The sequence below is a fragment of the Trachinotus anak genome, unplaced genomic scaffold, assembly GCF_046630095.1.
Source record: "Trachinotus anak isolate AG129_WGS33_773 ecotype Australia unplaced genomic scaffold, CSIRO_AGI_Tana_v1 ptg000004l, whole genome shotgun sequence".
NCBI classification, from domain to species: domain Eukaryota; kingdom Metazoa; phylum Chordata; class Actinopteri; order Carangiformes; family Carangidae; genus Trachinotus; species Trachinotus anak.
The window spans coordinates 22,528,096-22,547,749 of NW_027273855.1; the positions used below are offsets into that span (position 1 = coordinate 22,528,096).

General features: G+C 40.3%; 2 protein-coding genes across 6 annotated transcripts; both read right to left on the reverse strand.

Annotated features, from left to right (window-relative positions):
- Positions 1 to 2,070: 2,070 nt before the first annotated feature.
- tuba5 (tubulin alpha 5) lies at positions 2,071 to 7,440 on the reverse strand. The gene is made up of 5 exons (XM_071477132.1): positions 7,215 to 7,440; positions 5,380 to 5,605; positions 4,304 to 4,452; positions 2,666 to 3,346; positions 2,071 to 2,590 (listed from the first exon to the last, which is right to left on the reverse strand). The coding sequence occupies exons 1-5, from the start codon at positions 7,215 to 7,217 to the stop codon at positions 2,291 to 2,293; spliced, it is 1,359 nt and encodes a 452-aa protein (XP_071333233.1). The 5' UTR covers positions 7,218 to 7,440; the 3' UTR covers positions 2,071 to 2,290.
- Positions 7,441 to 8,415: 975 nt separating this feature from the next.
- On the reverse strand, positions 8,416 to 18,888 carry LOC139620994 (kelch-like protein 12). Of its 5 annotated transcripts, none has more exons than XR_011690908.1 (13): positions 18,570 to 18,888; positions 17,119 to 17,345; positions 16,683 to 16,836; positions 15,379 to 15,596; positions 14,414 to 14,563; positions 14,170 to 14,284; positions 13,968 to 14,074; positions 13,686 to 13,881; positions 13,400 to 13,558; positions 11,788 to 11,886; positions 11,513 to 11,699; positions 9,232 to 9,679; positions 8,416 to 8,750 (listed from the first exon to the last, which is right to left on the reverse strand). XR_011690908.1 is itself a non-coding variant. In XM_071477131.1 (13 exons), exons 2-13 carry the CDS (start codon positions 18,413 to 18,415, stop codon positions 9,553 to 9,555), a joined length of 1,797 nt encoding a protein of 598 aa, XP_071333232.1. In that variant the 5' UTR covers positions 18,416 to 18,471; positions 18,570 to 18,863; the 3' UTR covers positions 8,416 to 9,552. The 5 variants fall into 5 exon arrangements, 3 of the variants coding, with proteins under 3 accessions (XP_071333232.1, XP_071333230.1, XP_071333231.1); XR_011690907.1 differs by having other exon boundaries at positions 18,358 to 18,855; XM_071477131.1 differs by adding an exon at positions 18,358 to 18,471 and having other exon boundaries at positions 8,416 to 9,679; positions 18,570 to 18,863.
- Positions 18,889 to 19,654: the final 766 nt, after the last annotated feature.

A 19,654-nucleotide genomic window follows, 5' to 3' on the forward strand; every position in this document is an offset into this window, starting at 1 on the left:
CTGTGTATTTTGATACTGATATTTTTGAACTTTTAGTAAAGTAAAATACTGAATGAGTATTTCCTCATTGTGGTGGTCTGAATAACGCCTTCCACCACTGAATACTTCCATATTTAAAGCAGGAACAAGCTACAGGCGATTACTGTGATGTGTGCTGCTCAGGCTGCAGCACAGAGTCACACAAACACACTGTTCAGTTCAACGATTCCTGACACTTCCCCCTTCATCACTTGCCTGAAATGACTTTGACCTACATCTGATGCTGAACAACACTTCAGATAATTCCCCGCGTCGTGTTATTAAGATTTTAAGATTATTATGATATGATTTTTTTTTTTTTTTCAAAATGTATCCTGATGTGTAGAACTATTCTCTTCTTTGTAGGCAGCCTTATGTTTACACTTGCGCGGATGAATATGTTCAGGTGACACCTTCACGGCCACCGGGACTCGTTGTTTAAATAGCCTGTTCGTGCAGTTTGATTGGATGCTTCTCATAAGCGTTTTGTAACATCTGCTACTAGTTCTTATCCATCACTCAGTGTCACCGGGGAGGAGCCTCATCGGTCCCTAATGTTTCCTGCAGCAGGACAACGACCCCAAACATAGAAGTATCCTCAGAGACAAGGAGAACAGGGAGTCCTGCAACAGATGGTCTGGCCCCCACAGAGTCCTGATCTCCACATCACGGAGTCAGTGTGGGATTACATGAAGAGACAGAAAACACTGAGGCAGCCCAGATCCACAGAAGAGCTGTGGCAGGTTTTCCAGGATGTTAAAAACAACCTAGCTGCTCAGCCTCTTGAAAAACCGTCTGCTGAGGAGAACCGGTGCTGAGGGTGGTCACACCAAATAGTGATTAGATTTCTTTTGTTTTTGTTTATTGCAGTCTGAATGAAGTCAATACAAAGGATAATAAACAATAACTATTCATGCCATTATATACATATGCATTAACGTTAAAAGAGACTGGCTTTACATCTGGACAATGAAAGCAGACCTCAAAATCCACAATGAACTGCTTCAGCAAACACAAGCTGCAGCTTTGGGTGGGTGGAAATTCCTTAATCAAGAATAGAAGGACTTTGAGCTGGCCACAGAAAGCTGTGAAATCTGCCAAAGGGGGGACTACTAAGTACTGGCAGTTTCTATAGGTACACCTAGCTAAAACTAATGCAGCCTAATACAACGCTCCTGCAGTAAATCTTCACGAAGGCTGTAATTTTCATTGTTTATTGATATTGTTTCACAGAGTTGTTGATTCAACTCTTCAGTAGTTTTGGAGGATGCAGTTGGTGGTGCCGCTGAACTGTATTGCACTACACAGAGAGGTGTTTCTGATATTTAAATCTCTCTTCTCTGAGGCAAAACCTAACCATATCAAGACCTGGCATTATCTGTCTAAATCAGTGCATGTTTAGTCTTGACAGAAAATAATAAGGTGTGTCCGTGTTTATCTTTTTTAGTCAGTGAGATGAGATTCAAATTGTTTAACCCTGCAGTGCTGGTCGGGGTTCTGCAGACCCCTGGTCCAGCTTTAACAGCTCAAAGAACATGCGCTGCATTGGTTTATCACCTTCATACTTCTTCTACTTTTATAAAGAGTTGCCCATAAACATGATTTTGAACTGAAGATAGTCAGCTACAGAAAGTAAAACATTATTTCAGTTTAGGGTCTAACCTCAGCTATAACACATACAGTTAAATACAGTGGATTTTCATATGCTCTATATTTGTGATTTTTGTTAACAGTGCATTTTACACAAGACGACCTCTAGCAAATGTCAGTTAAGTTTACTTGGGGTTTAATTGAAAACATAAGACATGTCATGATGCAGACCCTGAGGAAGTACAGTAAATACTCTATTTTGGAAGATTTCATTTTACCTCATTATTCTATTAAAAGGCTATTATTGTTTGCTCGCTTATACGTTTGTCTTAGGCACTTGGCCATGTTTGCCAGGACAGACAGGAAACATGAAGAGAGACAGGGAGAGAGGCGGCACGCAGCTGGATTCGTAATGCAGACATGGAGGTTATGGGGTATCGTCTTAGACTAGACCACCGTGTCTACACACAGAAAATGAGAAGTCAGTTTATTTCACAGCACAATTCAAATACAACTTAGGGTAGCTTGTCTTCTTTTCCTAAAGCTGACAAAAACAAGGCAGTGAGAAAGACCATCATTAAATGTGGTTAAGTCTAGCTTAGAAGATACACATTAAAATATTGACTCATTACAGGATAAAATCATTGCTGTGCGGCCTTCACAGCGCAGAGCCTCACAGGGCTCAGTATTCTTGGCCCTCATCATCATTTTCATAGTCAGGGGTCATTTGCCCCATCTCCTCGTAATCCTTTTCCAGACAGGCCAGGTCCTCTCTGGCCTCTGCAAACTCTCCCTCCTCCATGCCCTCACCCACATACCAGTGGACGAACGCCCGCTTAGCGTACATGAGGTCGAACTTGTGGTCAAGACGAGACCAGGCCTCCGCAATGGCAGTGGTGTTGCTCAGCATGCACACGGCCCTCTGGACTTTGGCGAGGTCTCCACCAGGAACAGCAGTTGGAGGCTGGTAGTTAATGCCAACCTGTTGAGACAAAGAGAACGATCAGAGAGGTGAAATATCTCAAGTTTCATTTCTTACCTTCATAATGTTACTCACCTTGAAACCAGTGGGGCACCAGTCAACAAACTGAATGGAGCGTCGGGTTTTTATACTCGCAATGGCGGAATTTACATCCTTAGGGACGACGTCGCCTCGGTAGAGCATGCAACACGCCATGTACTTGCCATGACGAGGATCACACTTGACCATCTGATTGGTCGGCTCAAAGCAGGCACTTGTGATCTCAGACACAGTCAGCTGCTCGTGGTATGCCTTCTCAGCAGAGATGATGGGCGAGTAAGTGACCAGAGGGAAGTGGATACGTGGAAATGGCACCAGGTTGGTCTGGAACTCCATCAGATCGACATTCAGGGCGCCATCGAAACGAAGGGAGGCAGTGATGGAGGAAACTATCTGACCGATCAGTCTGTTGAGGTTGATGTAGCCGGGACTCTCAATGTCCATGTTGCGACGACATATGTCATAGATGGCCTCGTTGTCCACCATGAAGGCACAGTCAGAGTGCTCTAAGGTGGTGTGAGTGGTCAGGATGGCGTTGTAGGGCTCCACCACAGCTGTGGAAACCTGGGGAGCTGGGTAGACGGCAAACTCCAGCTTGGATTTCTTGCCGTAGTCAACAGACAGACGCTCCATCAGCAGAGAGGTGAAGCCAGAGCCGGTGCCACCTCCAAAGCTGTGAAAGACGAGGAACCCCTGCAGGCCTGTGCACTGGTCCGACTGGTGAGAGGGGCAGACGGACAGGACAGTCTCCAGTGACTTAATAGGGCTATATCTGATTATTGTATGAGCAATATATTACAGGACAATGTGAAAACAGTCTGACAATGTGCAAGAAATCACTCATGGTGATGAGCCTACAGAGAATTATCAGCTCATGTTTTTGAAGATTAACCATGAAGTTAAAGTGGCTTAGACATCCACAGTAAATGAAGGGTTTGAGCAGCTAATGTGTAATAACTTCAACAAACCTAAAAACAGATGTGAACAGATGCTGATGTTGTTTGGTGTTTTTGATGGGCTGTTTTTTGGTAGTTTTTAATTGGGTGAAACAGTTTGAGGTGAGACTTAATGAAAACATTTGACTATTACAAAATTAAAGGACTTTTTTTTTCACTTTCTCGCTGAGCATTAGATTAACTTGATCACTCTCATGTCATTGTCATGTCTGTCTGTTAAATATGAAACTACAGATGGGAGACTGTTAGCTTACTTAGCTTAGCATTAAGACTGGAAACAGAAACAGGCTGTCTGACGGTAACAGAGTATGCCCATTCGCACCACTAAAGCTCGCACACTAACACATTTTATCTTATTTATTTAATCTATACAAAAACATCAAATTAACGATTTGTGGCTTTGCGGTTTATGTGTTGGACTGTTTCTTGGCTGGTTGCAGTCATTTCCTGTAAACATATGAACAGATATGAAAGGAATAAGTACCTGTTAAACTATTCCTTTTCTACAGATGTAATGCAGAAAGTTAATATGTTGATGTGTGAGCATTAGGCTCATGCAATAAAAGTGCAATTGTTATATGTCACTATTAACACTGTTACATTTAAGCGCAAAAAAAACAAAAAAAAGAGAGCAAGGAAAATGTCATATTTACAATGACAATGCTTTTCTTTGTCATTGTTTGAAAAGCATTAACAGTAATTTGTTATTATTACAGACCATTTTTCGAACACGCTCCATGACCCCATCGATGATTTCTTTCCCAACAGTGTAATGGCCACGAGCGTAGTTGTTGGCTGCGTCCTCCTTTCCAGAGATCAGCTGCTCAGGGTGGAAGAGCTCTTTGTACTTTCCAACCCTCACTTCATCTAAAAACAAAAGGTTTTACTCAGAAAGGTCAGTAAGATCAACTGCAGCTTGGTTGAACTCGACAGACCAGATGAGCTCCAAATGTGGATGTTTTGCACTAAAACAGACATCCCCAGCCCTATCAACTTTTATTTTCCATTTTCCAGAAACATTTCCATTTAATATAATGGTCTAGTCATAAAAATCAGGTGTTGATTTGGAATGTTTCACTGTATATTTGATATAATATGGAGCCCTGAAACTGCCAAAATGTTGTGAAAGGTTATTAGAGAAATTGATAACTGAGTACAATTTATAATTTAATAAAAAAAATGGTGCCCATTTCATTGTCATGTAAACTTTGGGAAAGTGGGAAATGTTGCATTGAAAAACTATGAAATAGATGAATAGTTAAATATGTGCCAAAACTAAAAAAGGGTTTTAAAAACCAAAAGGTTTTAACAAAGTGAAAAAAAACAGTATAATTCTTTGTATCGTTTTTACACCCCATTTTAATTATCTGACTTCACAGTGTTATTTATTAGTGTTGCAGCTGTTGCAGAGAGTTGGGCTGAACAGATTTGGAATTTTTTTTAAGGATGTTTAACAACGCAGGAAAATATTTTGTTTTGCAAGTTTGAAGCTGCTCAAGCAGAAATTAAAGGAGCATATTGGAAAAAGGGCTGGCTAAAATCAATTCTTGCAACTTGCTATCACCATAATACACCTCTGTAAATGTTAGCCAGGATCGAATAAAAGGTAAAAGAGCCACCGCTGCACTTGTTGCTTGGATACCAGTGCACCCATAAGCAGTTACCTGCATGACCCATGAGGATGGAGATGCACTCACACTGGATCCATACAACCACACATAATAGGACGACGCAAGCAGTAATAAAAACTGAGATAAGGAGTGTAAAAATAAACACATACACAGGATGACTCACCAACCACTGTGGGCTCCAGGTCTACATATATCGCTCGTGGAACATGACGCCCAGAGCTCCCAGTATTGAAGAAGGTGTTGAATGGATCTTCGCGTGAGTTCGGTTCTGTAGGACCGTCCAGGAAGACGCCATCAGGACCGATGCCATGCTCAAGGCAGAAGAGCTCCCAGCAGGCATTTCCTGTCTGGACACCTGCCTGGCCCACATGGATAGAGATGCACTCTCTCTGTGTAGGAAAAACAATATGGATTCCAAAGAAGAACAAAGTTCTCAACACCAAAGGCACAAAGTACATTCGTAAAAAAGACCCTCTATGGTTGATTTTCTCAACATTTTGGACTCACAAAAGCAGTAATGACTTGTATGAAGAGCTATCTGTTGAAAACATAAACCCGAGAGGAATGAATAAACAGTTTCTTTACAATATTATTTCTACAATCCATAAATAATATCCACTGAGTTAGGATCTTCAAATTAAAAAATAATGGTTGTGGATGTTATTCCAGATAAAGATGCACATCTGTCGAAGCAAAAAAAAAAAAGACTATAAGAATTTGAATCTGAGAAGCAACTGAATAATTAATTGTGAAATGTAAGTACTGAATACCATATTACACCAAGGACATTTAAATATTATTTAATTTAAAGTACCCCACCAGTTTAGCATTCCACGTCTTTAACATAAAGGTCATGGATGTGTGGATCTTGGCAGTCAAATTTATTCTAAGAGATAAAGATGTTCAACCAAGGAGGCAAAGAAAGGCAATAATCATTCACATTTAAAATCTATAAAGCAACTGAACACGTTTCACCTTAAATTGAATAGGTCTTCATAAATCACTGATAAATACTGAAATATACCAGTGAAATTTAAAGTATTACTAAAGTTTTAATCTGAAAAACATTTGTGAATTCATGACGTTTGAATCACTTTTTACATTGTGCAATTTCAAAGACAAAATTCAAGTGCCAACCAAAATCAAAAGATGAAACTCAAGTTGAAGTTTTTGAAATTGCACAAGTTGAAACCTTTAAACCTCATAAATTCAGACAGATGGTTTTCACATTAAAATATTTCATATACTTGTATTTTAATGATGACATTTCACAGTTATGTGAATTATGGCCTATTTCTGCTTCCATACATATCAGCTTAGTGTGCAATGCAAACATGTCTGATGATACACTGCATTATTCATTGTATTAGTGCACAGCTTTTCTAATTGTTAAGTGTAAACAAAGTCAAAAACAGGACAGGCTTATTTCAACAATTTACGGTTGCATTTCCCAAACGGTTCCAGCAGTCATGTTTCAACATGTTGAGAATTTCTGCTTGTTTTCTCTGGAGAGAGAACATCCCCCAAGATGATTATTTGCTGTTGAGTGACATTTGTAAGACATGGGGAGGCTAAAGGTTGAAAAATGAAGACTTCCAAAAAGTTAAATATTCACAAATAATAGGCTACAAGCTGCTCAGAGCCAGAAGGAGAGCATGATTTATTCTCAGGCTGAAGATAAAGCTTTGAGCTCCACTTGCTGGTGGTCTGCAATAAACAGTCTGTCAGTGATTATAAACTCATAAAACCAGAGTAGGGCAAAGAGTAATAGCCTATGAGGACACTATTTAGGCATTCAAAAGATGTGGATGTTAACAGCAACATCTTTAACTGCAGATATATTCAGTGCAGAGTTTTGAGGAGGTTTTGTAGATTAGATAAAATCATGTCTTGTCAGTCAAAACACGGTGGAGATTTCAGAAAAAGTACGATGTACACAATAAACACATAACAAGCAAAGATAGTTTCCCCATTTCTAATAGATTGTAATTCTCTTACCATGTTGCTCCAGATGTGATAAGTAGTTGGCTCTGGTGTAGGATGCTGTGGGTTTATTGTTTCTCAGCAAGGCTCCAGAAAACACTGTGTAATTCCTGTGTAGTGTCCCGGGACTAGTAAAGTGTCTCCCTGAACACAGCCCGCTCTGTCCCGCCCGCTGCACGCTGCTCTTTATACCTGCACACAGGCTCACCTGTGCATCTGTATGACGGTGGCGGTGCTTATTCAGGCTTCGGATAACTAAGGAGGGGGTAGGTAGGAGGGAGGGTAGGAGGGATGATGACTTTTCTCCCACATGAAGCCAACTCTACTTCAAAATGTTTTTGGCCTGTTGTTACTGGAATGCAGATTGACTTGTTATTTTTCACCATTTTCCCACAAGACTGTTCAGCATTAGTCTCTCTCTGGCTATTAAACAACTGTCTAACACCTATTCTCTCTTATGTAAAATCATACATACAGTTTGGAATAGCAGTAATTAATAATAGTGAAATTTGATCTTTTCTTCCAACAAGAAGAGCAGGAAAAAGTTCTCAGATACTTTATTTAATTGGAAATGGAGGATCTGTTTGCTCTATTCAGCATTAAGCAAGTCAGACAAAGCTTCACTTGATAAAATCAAGGTAACTTTCCCATACAGGGAGATATTCTGCCAGCGTTATTCCTTTTGTAAAAATGAGATCTTTCTTCTCCAGGTAACACCAGGGCTGGTATCTTAAAACATGTAATTTAGCCATCAGATAATGTTTCCCCCAACAGGCATGAACACATTTGGTGGTACAGTAGGAACAGTGTTGGTGGACATTTTACCAGTGTTATTCATTTGATGAATGTGAGCATCAAAGGAAGGGAAATGTTTTTCAGTCCACTGCCACTATCTGCTCTGTGCAGGCGTAGACACAGTGGTAGTTTGAGCTAAAAATGCTAACATCAATGGCAATGCTAACAATCTGATGTTTAGCAACTGATGGTTGAGCGATTATCGAGGAAACTGAAATACAGACAGATCCCCAAAGTTATCAAGATTCATTCTCTGGGGATCATGAATATTTGGACAAAATTTCGTGACAATCCATGAATCCATATTTCACGCTGGACCAAAGTGATGGACTGAACGACAACACAGGTAGCATACATTTTCAGTGGCTAGCATGGCTGCAGTAAGCATTTGAAAAAAGAAGTAGTAAACAAAGACCCAATATCACAAAATGCTGAGCTTTATTAAAATAGACGTATTGGGAGGTTGGATAGTGAAACCAGTAATTTTGCTGCATGCGGACATCCAGTTTTTTCCTTGTGTTAAAATGGACACATTAAGTTGTACAACGATAAAATGGAAGCATGAATCTGGTGCCACTGACTCAGCAGACGACGTGTGAAGCGAGTATACAGCATCTTGTTTTGCTGCATCACTGAACAGGTGTTTCAGATGTACCACAGATAAAAATGTGCCAGTTCTCAGTGTGTTTATTCACATCCCAGGCAACAGTGATGTTAGTACTTTGTGCCCCACATGGACATGTCCAAACGTATAAGCTGAGGAAAAAATAAAATAAAATAAATCTCATGCACTTCATACTTCGGTGTGATTTTTCAGTTTTGCCAAATAGAGGGACAAAATAAATCAAGTCAACTGGTACAATTCAGTCATTTTCTAAAACATAGTCATCTCTAAATATATATTCTGAAAGCAACAATAAGTATTAAACCTTCTGTAATAAAGTGAATAGAATCTAAAAGCACTGTTTACTGGAAGAATTACAAAAAAGGGTTGAATTATTGACCCATTAATGACCTTGCAAATGCGAAATGAGTAAACTCAATAATTAGCCAATGTACTGCAACGATCATCACAGTAAAATGGGAGGCAACATGAATGTTCACCGTTCGATATAGGCCATAAGTCATAAGGCATATAGCAGCAACTGGAGTCTAACTGTGCTCCATCCTTTTATGTTTTCTTACGATGAGTAGAAATATATTGCACTTTGAAGACAAACTGAAAAAATAATCTCACAGGTAACGACAGCAACAAGTACCACCGACGAGTCATGCAAGTGGTGATGGGCTCCTTGGAGGCCTCTTTTGAGGTGAAGTCGACCACGGCGAAGCTGAATCTCTGTTGCACGGTCCAAGTGGCGAAGGGTTAACCGTCCAGTGGAGGTGGCAGCCCAAACTGCTGCACTTTCTTTTTTTTTCTCCAGAGAGAGAGAACCTATTTGTATACTGGCAAACAAACATCTCCCTTTGTGGCTCTGCTGCACTGGCATTTTAGCAGAGTCTAGCTGCCTGTCCTCCTGCCTGCTTTTCCTGTTGTGGCTCTTGTTCTTGACAAAGATCATTTTTCTCGTAGGACGCAGACGCCTGCATCGCAGCGCTGCGTCGCCATCGAAGTGACGACCTCCCAGGAGTCGATAACCGGGTCGTAACATTCGATACTGCTGAGAAGTGAGTTCCCATCATATCTAGAGAGAGACACGAGACAAGCAGAGAGGAACTGAGAGTTTCAACCACAACAATCAACAATGTCCCACACGGTGATGTTGAGCAAAGTCACGTTACTAAACTGTGATTTTCCTGCAGCAGCCTGTTGTTCCAGCTGAGCATGTTCTGTTGAAACTAGCTAAGTGTCACTACAAGTGTGTTTGTCTGTTTGTATCTTGGAAACCTAAAATACAACTTAACTACCAGCCTGCAAGATTCAACAGAAACACTGCAGTTTCCAGCCCCATGCCACAAATAACCATCATCACCATCATCATCATCATCATCATCATCCTGCAACTGAGCATCAGAACACACCAGTAAATCATCTATGAAGATCTTTTAACTCTTAAACCACTTACACACAAAACCTATATTTGATGCACAACAGTTCCTAACCCTACTTCAAGTTTGAAGTATTTCAAACTAAAGTAAACACAAACCGTGAAGTGGAGGGAAAGACATTCTCAAAGATCTAAAATCTGCTTTGGAATCTGCTTTTAGAAGAAATATGACGTCTACAGTTAAGTGACTTGTAATACACAAGCATGCAAAAGCTCAAGCTGTTCTTCCCATCACTTACAAGCTGGAAACACTTTATATAGTCTACATTCTTAACTTTTAGCTATCTAACACTATATTTTAGTTTCTCTGCACTTATCACCACTGAAAAATCAACTTCATTGAATCCTCCAGGGCTTCTGGCAAATTTGCTTGTTGATCAACTTGATGCTGCATGCTAATGATTATTTGTACAGACCAAACACAGCCCTTCATTAAAAAGAAAGAAAAAAAAAGATGAGCGGCTGCTTTGTTGAGGGCGTGTTGCTTCAGGTACTGGTGAGACATCGAAGTGTGATTCAAGAATCGCAGTTTGAGCAACAGATCCATGAGTCTGAAGGATTATCGTTATCACAACACTGCACAACAATTTATAACACTGTGAGACGGGATTTAGAAAATACTCTGGTAAGTTATCAGCAATCATTTTAGCAACAATGCTGAGCAATGTGCCGTTCATGTTGGACAGTAATCTACCACAAATGTTTGCATGCGTGTATTTGATTGGCCAATGCAGCATCTTGCCAGAAGACGTGGACAGACGACTGCTTTATGGGCTGGCCTCATTCAAATGAGTGTGCAGTGCTGCAGTTGGTCTTCACAGCTTAATAAAAGAGATATGCACACATTATATTGTAGCTTACAGTATGTATGTCTACACTGACCACTGTATTTGCTGAAACCACTAAAATTCTGCAGTGACTCACTGAAAATCTAGCTTTAATCTAGCCCACATTTAAAATGATGCTCTTGTGCCAGGACTACTCTGTAAGCAACTAAATCCAGTCCAGTGTGTGCGAGAATGTATCATGATGTAAAGAAAAAGCTAATATGAAGTTTCAGCAGTCTGTGATTTGCCAAAGTCAATTTCAAAAGTGACAGAGTTTTTAAATTGAAATTCCCTGTTTGTGTTACCCAAGACATGGTTTCCAAGCTGAGCTGCATCATAGTTGCATTAGCAGGACCAAACTCTAGCAATAAACCTACTCTTGATTTGGTTAACTGAGACAGCTGAAGCTTCATATTCATTTTGGTTAAACTTCTGGATGCAGGTTTGCACAAAACCAGGACTCTGTCAATTACTTACAAGGCCAGTATGGCGAGGAGGAATAATCACAGTGTGCTATAAATCTCTCAACATACAAGTGGCATGTGAGATATAATAAGATGAACTTATTAAAACAAACAAAAAAAAAACCCATCCTGTAAACACACTGCCACAGGGAAGAGGACATCAGGATGCGCTTTCTTACCCGGCAATGGCGTAGAGACGTCCTCGGAGAACGGTTGCTCCTACGTAACATCGAGGTGTAGTCATACTGGCTACAGTGGTCCAATAGTCTGTTCTGATGTTGTAGACCTCAACAGAGTCGAGGTGCGAAACTCCATCAAAGCCTCCCACTACATAGATGTGGTCATTGAGCAAAGCCACGCCCGCCCCTGGAAACAGAATAAAAGTGTCAGATGAACGGTTTCACGCAGAGTCAGCTGTAAAAATCCACTTCTCTGTGTCCGTTGTCTCACCCACCTGAGCGCTTGGTGGCCATGGGTGTAACACTTGTCCAGTGGCCTGTGTGTGGGTCATACCGCTCCACCGAATTCAGGATATTCAGGCCATCGTATCCACCTATGAGGAGACATTAGGGATACGACAAGTTTAGAGCTGTGACGATTGATCAGTCAAAAAAATTATCTGCAACAATTTCAATTATTATTAATTGAAGTTGTTTCTCAAGCAAACATGTCAAACATTCTCTGGTTCCAGCTCCTCTGCTGGAAGAATTTTATGCTTTGATCATGTTTTCCCTCAGAAAACAGTGTTGGGCATGTTTCACTATTTTCTGACATTCAATAAAACAAAATAATTACCTGATTAAGCAAGGAAATAACTTTCAGATAAATCAATAGTGTAAAAAATATCATAAATACCCTCATGGAAACAGGTTTACTGTTTTCTCAATGTGAACTAGATCTGAAATATAAGGACTGATATTTTTCCAGGGAATTATGTGAGACAAAGTGGGGTATAAAAGGCTTTGAGGATGAGGACTCTTCTCCGTGGATTAATGGAGTCAGATCCACATTTGAGCTTAAATGGTCAGGACCTGTAATTCATTGCATTGACACGGACTGTGCTTTATCCCGGACCGTATGTGGCACGCTCTGTTGCTGGTGTGGCGTGCTGAGAGCAGCTACCTGCAGCGAGCTGACTGTGTACGCCGAGTAAATCTGTTTGCAGAAGAGGTTTCTGGAGTTTCACTATGTATCGAATTCATGTGAATCAAACGTTACCTGTTCATATGTTGTACATCTTGAATTTTGTGTACAAGGGTGGTTTGTAGAAATCTGACCAGAGATCTGTGGTACAGCTGGTGGGTTTTTGGAATACATTTTATTTTGGGGGTTTGTTTCTGTTGTGAGAAATAATTAATGAGGTTAAATATGTTTTTATTTTGTGTTGTTTGCAGCCAGTGAGCCGCTGCCTGTGATGTTCTTTTCATTTTCCTTTTTTAAAGCAGTTGTTTCTCACCCCACGTTGCTCTGAGCTGGCACCTTGTCGGCAATACTGACTGCACTATTTACAGATTCTGAGTCTCTGCAAAAGGTTTGTGGGTTCTCTGTTCCTTTAATCTAATACATATATTTACAGAGGGTATTTGTGTGTGTGACTCTTAATGTCGCTGCAAACCAACTTGTTTCTTTGTGCTTAAAGTCGTTTAGAAAGATAGCAGCTTCTGAAACTGTTGTTTGTGGCTTTTGGTGCCACAGTATCTCAGGGAAACTCTCCCATCAGGACTAGAGTGAAAGTGTGTTGCATCTTCAAAAACGAAGATCAATTAATTCATAGTTTCAGTCCATTTTCAAGCAAAATATCAAACATGATTCCACCTCCTGAAATGTTTTTTGATTTTTATTTTTTTTTTTCATGTGTATGATTTTAAACTGAACGTCTTTGGGTTTAGGAATGATGGTCCACGTCACTGCACCAGCTCAGGCTCTGGGAAATTAAAACGCCCATTTTTCACTGTTTTCTGGCATTTTATAGACAGGATGATTCATTTGGGAAAATAATCAGCAGAACAACTGATAAAAAAAATCCTTTGTTGCAGCCGTGATATGACAAGATTTTTTCTCCGTACCTAGACAGTATATCAGTCCACTTGCCACCACCAGACCAGCTCCTTCTCTAGCTGTCTGCATATCTCCCAGCATGCTCCACTGGTCAATGTTTGGGTCATATCGCTCCATGCTGGTGTGACGCCGGCTGCCATCGAAACCTCCAGCAACGTAGATCATGTCTGCCAAGAGTCAGATGAGATGGAACAAAATGGAGACATGTGGCTGTAGTTATTGTGTACTTAGTGGATCTCACAGAGAGGAAACACGTGTGGAGGCCTGAGTCATTTGGCAGAGAAACTCCCTCACCTCCGAGCGTTGTGGCCCCAGCTAGGCCACGACGCACATTCATGGTGGCGACGGTGTACCAAACACCGTCCTCGTCCGCGGTGTAGTCCAGGCACTCCACAGAACTGAGCCTCGACCGTCCGTCGTAGCCTCCGATCACATAAACTCGATCGTGGAGAGACACTGTGGCGACGTAACGCCGTTTCCGTGCAATGTTCTGTTAAGGACAAACCTGTCTGTATTAGCCAAATCCACTCAGATAATAAAAACCACAGGCCTGTTTCTCATAAATTCAGTACTCACAGGAAGGAAGCTCCATTCTTGCGTTTTTGGATCATATTTCTCAACTATGTCTATTGGTGATTGTTGGCTGCCAAATCCACCTATAACCAGCAGGACTTCTTTGGCACCTGAAAAGACCCATAAATCACTTTGCTGTCAGTGTGGATTACAAAGATAATATATAAAAGACATGAGTATGGCCAATTGAAAACGGGACTCCTACCTAATCTGGCTTGTGTGCGTGGGCCCTGCATTTCACTCCTCAGCTCTGGTCTTAAGTGGAATTTCTTGGCCTCATCAACAAGGTCTCGACATGGCAGGCTACACCGAATGAGGGGCTAAAACGTGTCAAAACTTGAGTAATTATGATGGGAACTGTTGTAAATATGCCAACACATATTCCTTCATTGGAAGCTTGGTGTATAATTAGATGTACACTACAACCTGCTGCGTGTCACCTGGCTCACCTCGGCATCAATGACATCTGTGATGTAGCGCGGGGTCAGCAGCGGCATTCGAACAAACTCGAGCATGTCTGGCAGGTAGGGCTCTCGCTCTTTTCGATTGTGTTTGACCCAGTTTAACACGGCTTCAAATACCGGCTCCTCCGAGTCCACCTACATGCAGACGGCAAATACAGCAGAAAGAATTAGAGCTGCATTAACGATATAATTCCACAGGATAATCAAACTATTAGCTCAAGTTAAGGATGTTTCACAATACTCATTAATGACGCAAACATGTATCCAAGCTATTAAGTTATATATGAATCTACTATTAATAATTCAGAGACACAATGTGTAACAGTAAGAAAGTGCAGCTAAAGGTAAAACAAGCCACAAATTCTCACCCTAAAATCTTAACATGCGAAACATGACACAACGAGAATAGCTCCACCGAAGGCTAATTATGCGTGACTGTAATTTACATGTATGGTCTGGTTTTATTTCTAAAACAACAAAAATGACAGGAAGAAGCATTTGAGCGAATTGATGATCTATAAATCATCGTGTGATAATAACTGTGTTTTCACAAAGCAGAGCATGTGGTTTGGGTCAGGAATTTCCGGAGCACAAAGGTAAACTTAAATCAGGTTTTCTTCTCTGCAATTTCATTGTCAGCCCAATCTGCAAACCTGAGAGGAACTGGAGGGGGACAAACTGACTGAGATTACAGCAGGTTGGTACTTGCTTGTCTCTATTCGCACTCTTGCGTTTGAAAGACAATTTGAAAGCTGTGCAGGTTGAGCTCAATTCACACTTTTTTTTAATCAAGACATTTTTAAGGCATCTTTAAATCAATTTAAACCATTTCAGGTATATACACAGATGTATTGTTACAAATCGGTTTCAGGTATTTCAAATAACAAATCTTGTCCATAGTACACTAGACACCAAAAAGTAGAAAAGCTCATGATGTTGGGTTTTCCTACCTGGATTTCGTCACATTTTATGAGCTTTTCCACCTCTGTCTGGCTGAGCAGCATGAACTCCTCATGCTGTACCACCTCGGAGAAATGCTTTTGGGAAAAAAGCTCGGCGGCCTGCATCAGGTCAAGGCAATTGTGAGTTTCGGCAAAGTCACGAATACCCAGACAGTTGGAGGGATCAAGCTGACTCTCCAAAAAATCACAACATGCTCTTTTCACCCCTGAGGAAAACAAATATACATTTGAACATAAACAAATGTAATCTTTGAAATCCAACCAAAAAATACTCATCTCCTCTTGCCTGAGCTACTTTATTTGAACAATAGTGCCATGCCATGCACCAGGGTTTCTGCAGAGTGGGTTCACTAAGTTAGATTTAAAGGGGCTATTTGTAAGTTTTCTTTGCTGCTTAACGCTGTGTGTTGCCCGGAGCGGTTTGTGGTGATCGTCACTTGACAAGAGCTTCGGCCATTGTTGCGTTTGTAAGACAAGAGGTTAGAATACACCCTCTCTGAGCAGTACTACATCTTCAGGGCAGGCTGGAGGCTACAGTGACTCGCTATCGGAAGGTGACAAGACAGGCCAGGGCTAGCTGGTTAGCATGCTAACTTCAGTAGAAGTAAAGACGTGACAGAGACAAGAGTTAACATTGGCGCTGATTTCCACTGCTGGAGAGGCTCTCGGTGAGCAAACGAATGACGTTTGATTCTGAACTCGCAGTGTTTCTTCTAGACTCGTAAGTAAACAGCTCTTAATGCTAACGCTAGCTATGTAGCAATAGCAAAACTTATAAATAGCTCCTTTAAGGCTTTTAAGGACATTTTTAATACCACATAGAATGACATTTAATACTTGTTTCATGATCTTAGTGGCCAAGGTATGAAAGTATGATGCAGAATTATCTTTTATAGTATCACATTTCTATCAGTACTTCCCAGCAGTCTATAGCAATATTTATATGATTAAGTAAATAAATGCAACCTGGAATCCTGGAAAATTCATGGATCAAGAAACTAATTTAAAAAAAGAATAATTCTTTTTCAAGCTTTTGCTAAAATCAAAAACTTCCATCAAAAACAATCCACAATCACAAGTCCAATAACACTTTTAGTTTAGTAGGTGTGTAAGGTCTCCCAACAGCCTGTGTTAAGGTACAATAACATTTCATAATTAACTTAACAGCCAACAGCAGGCAAGAGAAAATATTTAGGACCTTTGCAAATGCTGTGTGAAAGACTTTTCAAAACCTGCAGATACCCTGTCGCCATATTCACAGCAATATCAGCAGCAGGCACTCCCACACCTACCTTTAAGCTGCAGCAGGCACGCTGCTGGGAGCAGTTCTTGTACATTCTCCACTGTGACTAGCACTGTCTCTGTGTACACAAAGTCCAACAGGATCTCCATAGTGGATGCATTGAGACCCTGAATGTCGACGAAAGATTTTCCCTTCTCTGCAAGCTGCAGAGCCACAACAACAGAGACCATCAGGTGGAATCATAGAAAACAAATAACTTATGAGAAGTATTTAGCAAAGTCTAACACTGTCTTAGAGACTCAAAGAAAGGCCAAAAAGGGAGATGAGAATAGACAGACATCACACTCTGACATTGAAAAGAGAATAGAAAAATTATTCTCAAAAATGTTTTTAATCAAGCCACGTGTGACATGTTTTGTACAGCAGAAGCAAAGAATTTGATTTTTGAGAACTTCACAAACAGGTGAAAAGGTTTTTAGTTTTACCTCGCTGGTGAACATGGCACAAAAGTAGTCACTGCAGGCAGCCAAGACAATCCGGTGAGCAGGAAAATCTGTGTTTTCCACCCTCAGAGTGATATCGCAGAGAGTGTTGCTCTTGCGAAGTGAGTTCATTGCATTGAGGATGGATTTGGCATGGGAATTGGTCATGATGTCTTTGGGAGCCATGGTGCCTTGAGAATCTCTCAAGGATCTCAAACTGCTCAAGGAATCTAAAATAAACAGACAACCTCTGCTGAGAACGATCGTCAGAGAAAATAATCTTTACACAGTGACTATTTGCAACCCTTCAGTTATCAGCATTTTTACACACTTACTATAGGTTTTGTCATTTGGTGGAATGATCGTGTATGTTCTGTATGTTTGCACAACATGGGTGTGTAATGTGTGTAAGATTTCGACTGAAGACTTGTGTTGCAAAGTGACACAAATAATTCACACTTTACTGTATGTTACTTGTGTAATAATCTATCAAACTTGAGAAACAAAGATGGAAAGTAGCAAACTATTAGGCTGCAAATTATTATTGTTATCATTATTAATTACTCAAATAGTTTGGTCTGTAAAACATAAGAAAAAGGTGACAAATGTACTGAATAATTCCCAAGAACCTGAGGTGATCAAATAGTGGTCAAATAGCTTTATGTATTTGACCAATAGTCCAAAACTCAAATATATTCTGTTTTAAAAGGCAGATCCTCACACTGGAGAAATCAGACCCTTCAAATTGTTGGTATTTTTGCCTTAAAATTGACATAAATTATCAATTGACTATCAGAATAGTTGATTATTTTTATTTCAATCTACTAATCAATTAATACACTACTTCGTGCTGTACTTCAGTTTTGAGTTATTGGTACTTAAAGTCAGTATGTTAGAGTTATGAGATTCCCACTGCATTTCAGATGGCAATAAAATACTCTATATGGATGTATTTTATTTTTGTGGTAGCTATAGTTCGGAGATTAAGATTACCCACGCAAAATACATGATAAACTGATAAAAAAAAAAAATATGTTTTGCTTTAGTTTACACATACATAACCCATTTTGCAGGCGAATAAATAATGTAACAGGCTGAAATGATCCAGTTCTCCAGTGCTGGTACTTCAGTATTTCCTCGGTATCATTTTGAGTGTAGGACTATTACTTTTAATGCAGTATTTTTTTTTTTTTAATGCAGTATTTTTTGCACTGTAACGTTAGTATTGCTAAAGCGACTTACCGTTAAAAGATTTGAATACTTTTTCCACCACTGGGAGGCAATAACTATAGCTACACATTAGCTAGCAGCAGCCAACGACAGCTGAGGGCTAACGCCAACGCTACACAACAACAACTAAGAAAACACAGCCATATAAAGTGAGCTGAAGGCCAGAGGAAGACAACACATGAAGCGACACACACAGAAGGACTTGTCATGAATTGGCATAATACCTGTCGCTGCGGTAAAGCGGATTCAAAACGTCTAGGCTAAGTTGCTTTAGCTGCTAGCTAACGTTAGTAGCACCACAGTCCCTTGTCCCAGTTCTTGCTGTCAGTCAGAAAACCCACTCGGCTACGGCTAATCCATGATGACCTCCGCTGGGTCACTCTGTGTACCTGCTCCTCAAGGACACATATGTCCGCGGTTTCAAAATTATTTCATATTATCGCCGATACGAGTTTTAACCAGCTAAAATATTTCGTGAACTAAACAGCAGCAGGTCACAGCAGCAGCACTGACTCCACGGATTGGACATAAACACACCACATTACGTGTCTGTACGTGCGCGCTCCCGAGGCCGGACGCGTTAAAAAAAAAAAAGTAAATATATCAGTACCCTATTTTATTTGAATTGCTCTACCCTTAATAATACATTTAAAATCAATTTGCTTGAGTAATTTGAAACTTTATACAAAATTGTATGTTATATGAACTATTGTAATATTAAGAAGTTCCTTGTTTATGAGCAAAATTTGCTCCACATAGAAGTAGGCTACTTTATTTGGCATGATAACAACATGTAACTTAAAAACTAACCTCTTGTCTTAAATATTTGCTTTAACCAGGTGATATTCTGGGCCAGTATCATCATCATCATCATCATCGACATCATCCCCATGCTCTTCTTCTTCTTCTTTGAGGTTTAATGGCAGCTGGCATCATTATTGTTGTATTCTTGCCATTTTCTGAAGTCAGTAAACTCCTGCAGTGTCCAGTTTGTCAGGATCATCTTATCATTCCTGCTCTGACCTGACATTTTCTGCCTTGTCCATGACTGGATTCACCACCTAGGGGGGTTGACTACCACTGAATATGGTAGTTTCATTATTTCCCCCAAGCAGCCAGAAACCAGTATTTTAGTGTTATTTAGTAATCGGCAATGTTGTAGCAATGTTGTTGCTGTGTGTGAACAACTTGAAACAGAAAAAAAAATGGAAGCAGTCTGTTAAAACATAACTTTACAACAAATGACCAACGGATGTGAACTAAAATCGTTTTAAAATTAGATTTGAACACAGATCCCCTCCACAAGACC

What these genes read in the sequence shown, in the direction of transcription:
- tuba5 (XM_071477132.1), bottom strand. An exon ending in TGGAGCGTGTTCGAAAAATG is followed by an intron (nt 3,347 to 4,303) that starts GTCTGTAATAAT and finishes CCCTCTCACCAG; the next exon opens with TCGGACCAGTGCACAGGCCT. An exon ending in GGTGCCCCACTGGTTTCAAG is followed by an intron (nt 2,591 to 2,665) that starts GTGAGTAACATT and finishes TTGTCTCAACAG; the next exon opens with GTTGGCATTAACTACCAGCC.
- LOC139620994 (XM_071477130.1), bottom strand. Translation starts at nt 18,415, where the DNA reads ATGTGTAGCTATAGTTATTGCCTCCCAGTGGTGGAAAAAGTATTCAAA. An exon ending in GTGCCATGTTCACCAGCGAG is followed by an intron (nt 16,837 to 17,118) that starts GTAAAACTAAAA and finishes GTGGCTCTGCAG; the next exon opens with CTTGCAGAGAAGGGAAAATC. An exon ending in GTGCCTGCTGCAGCTTAAAG is followed by an intron (nt 15,597 to 16,682) that starts GTAGGTGTGGGA and finishes TGTTTTCCTCAG; the next exon opens with GGGTGAAAAGAGCATGTTGT.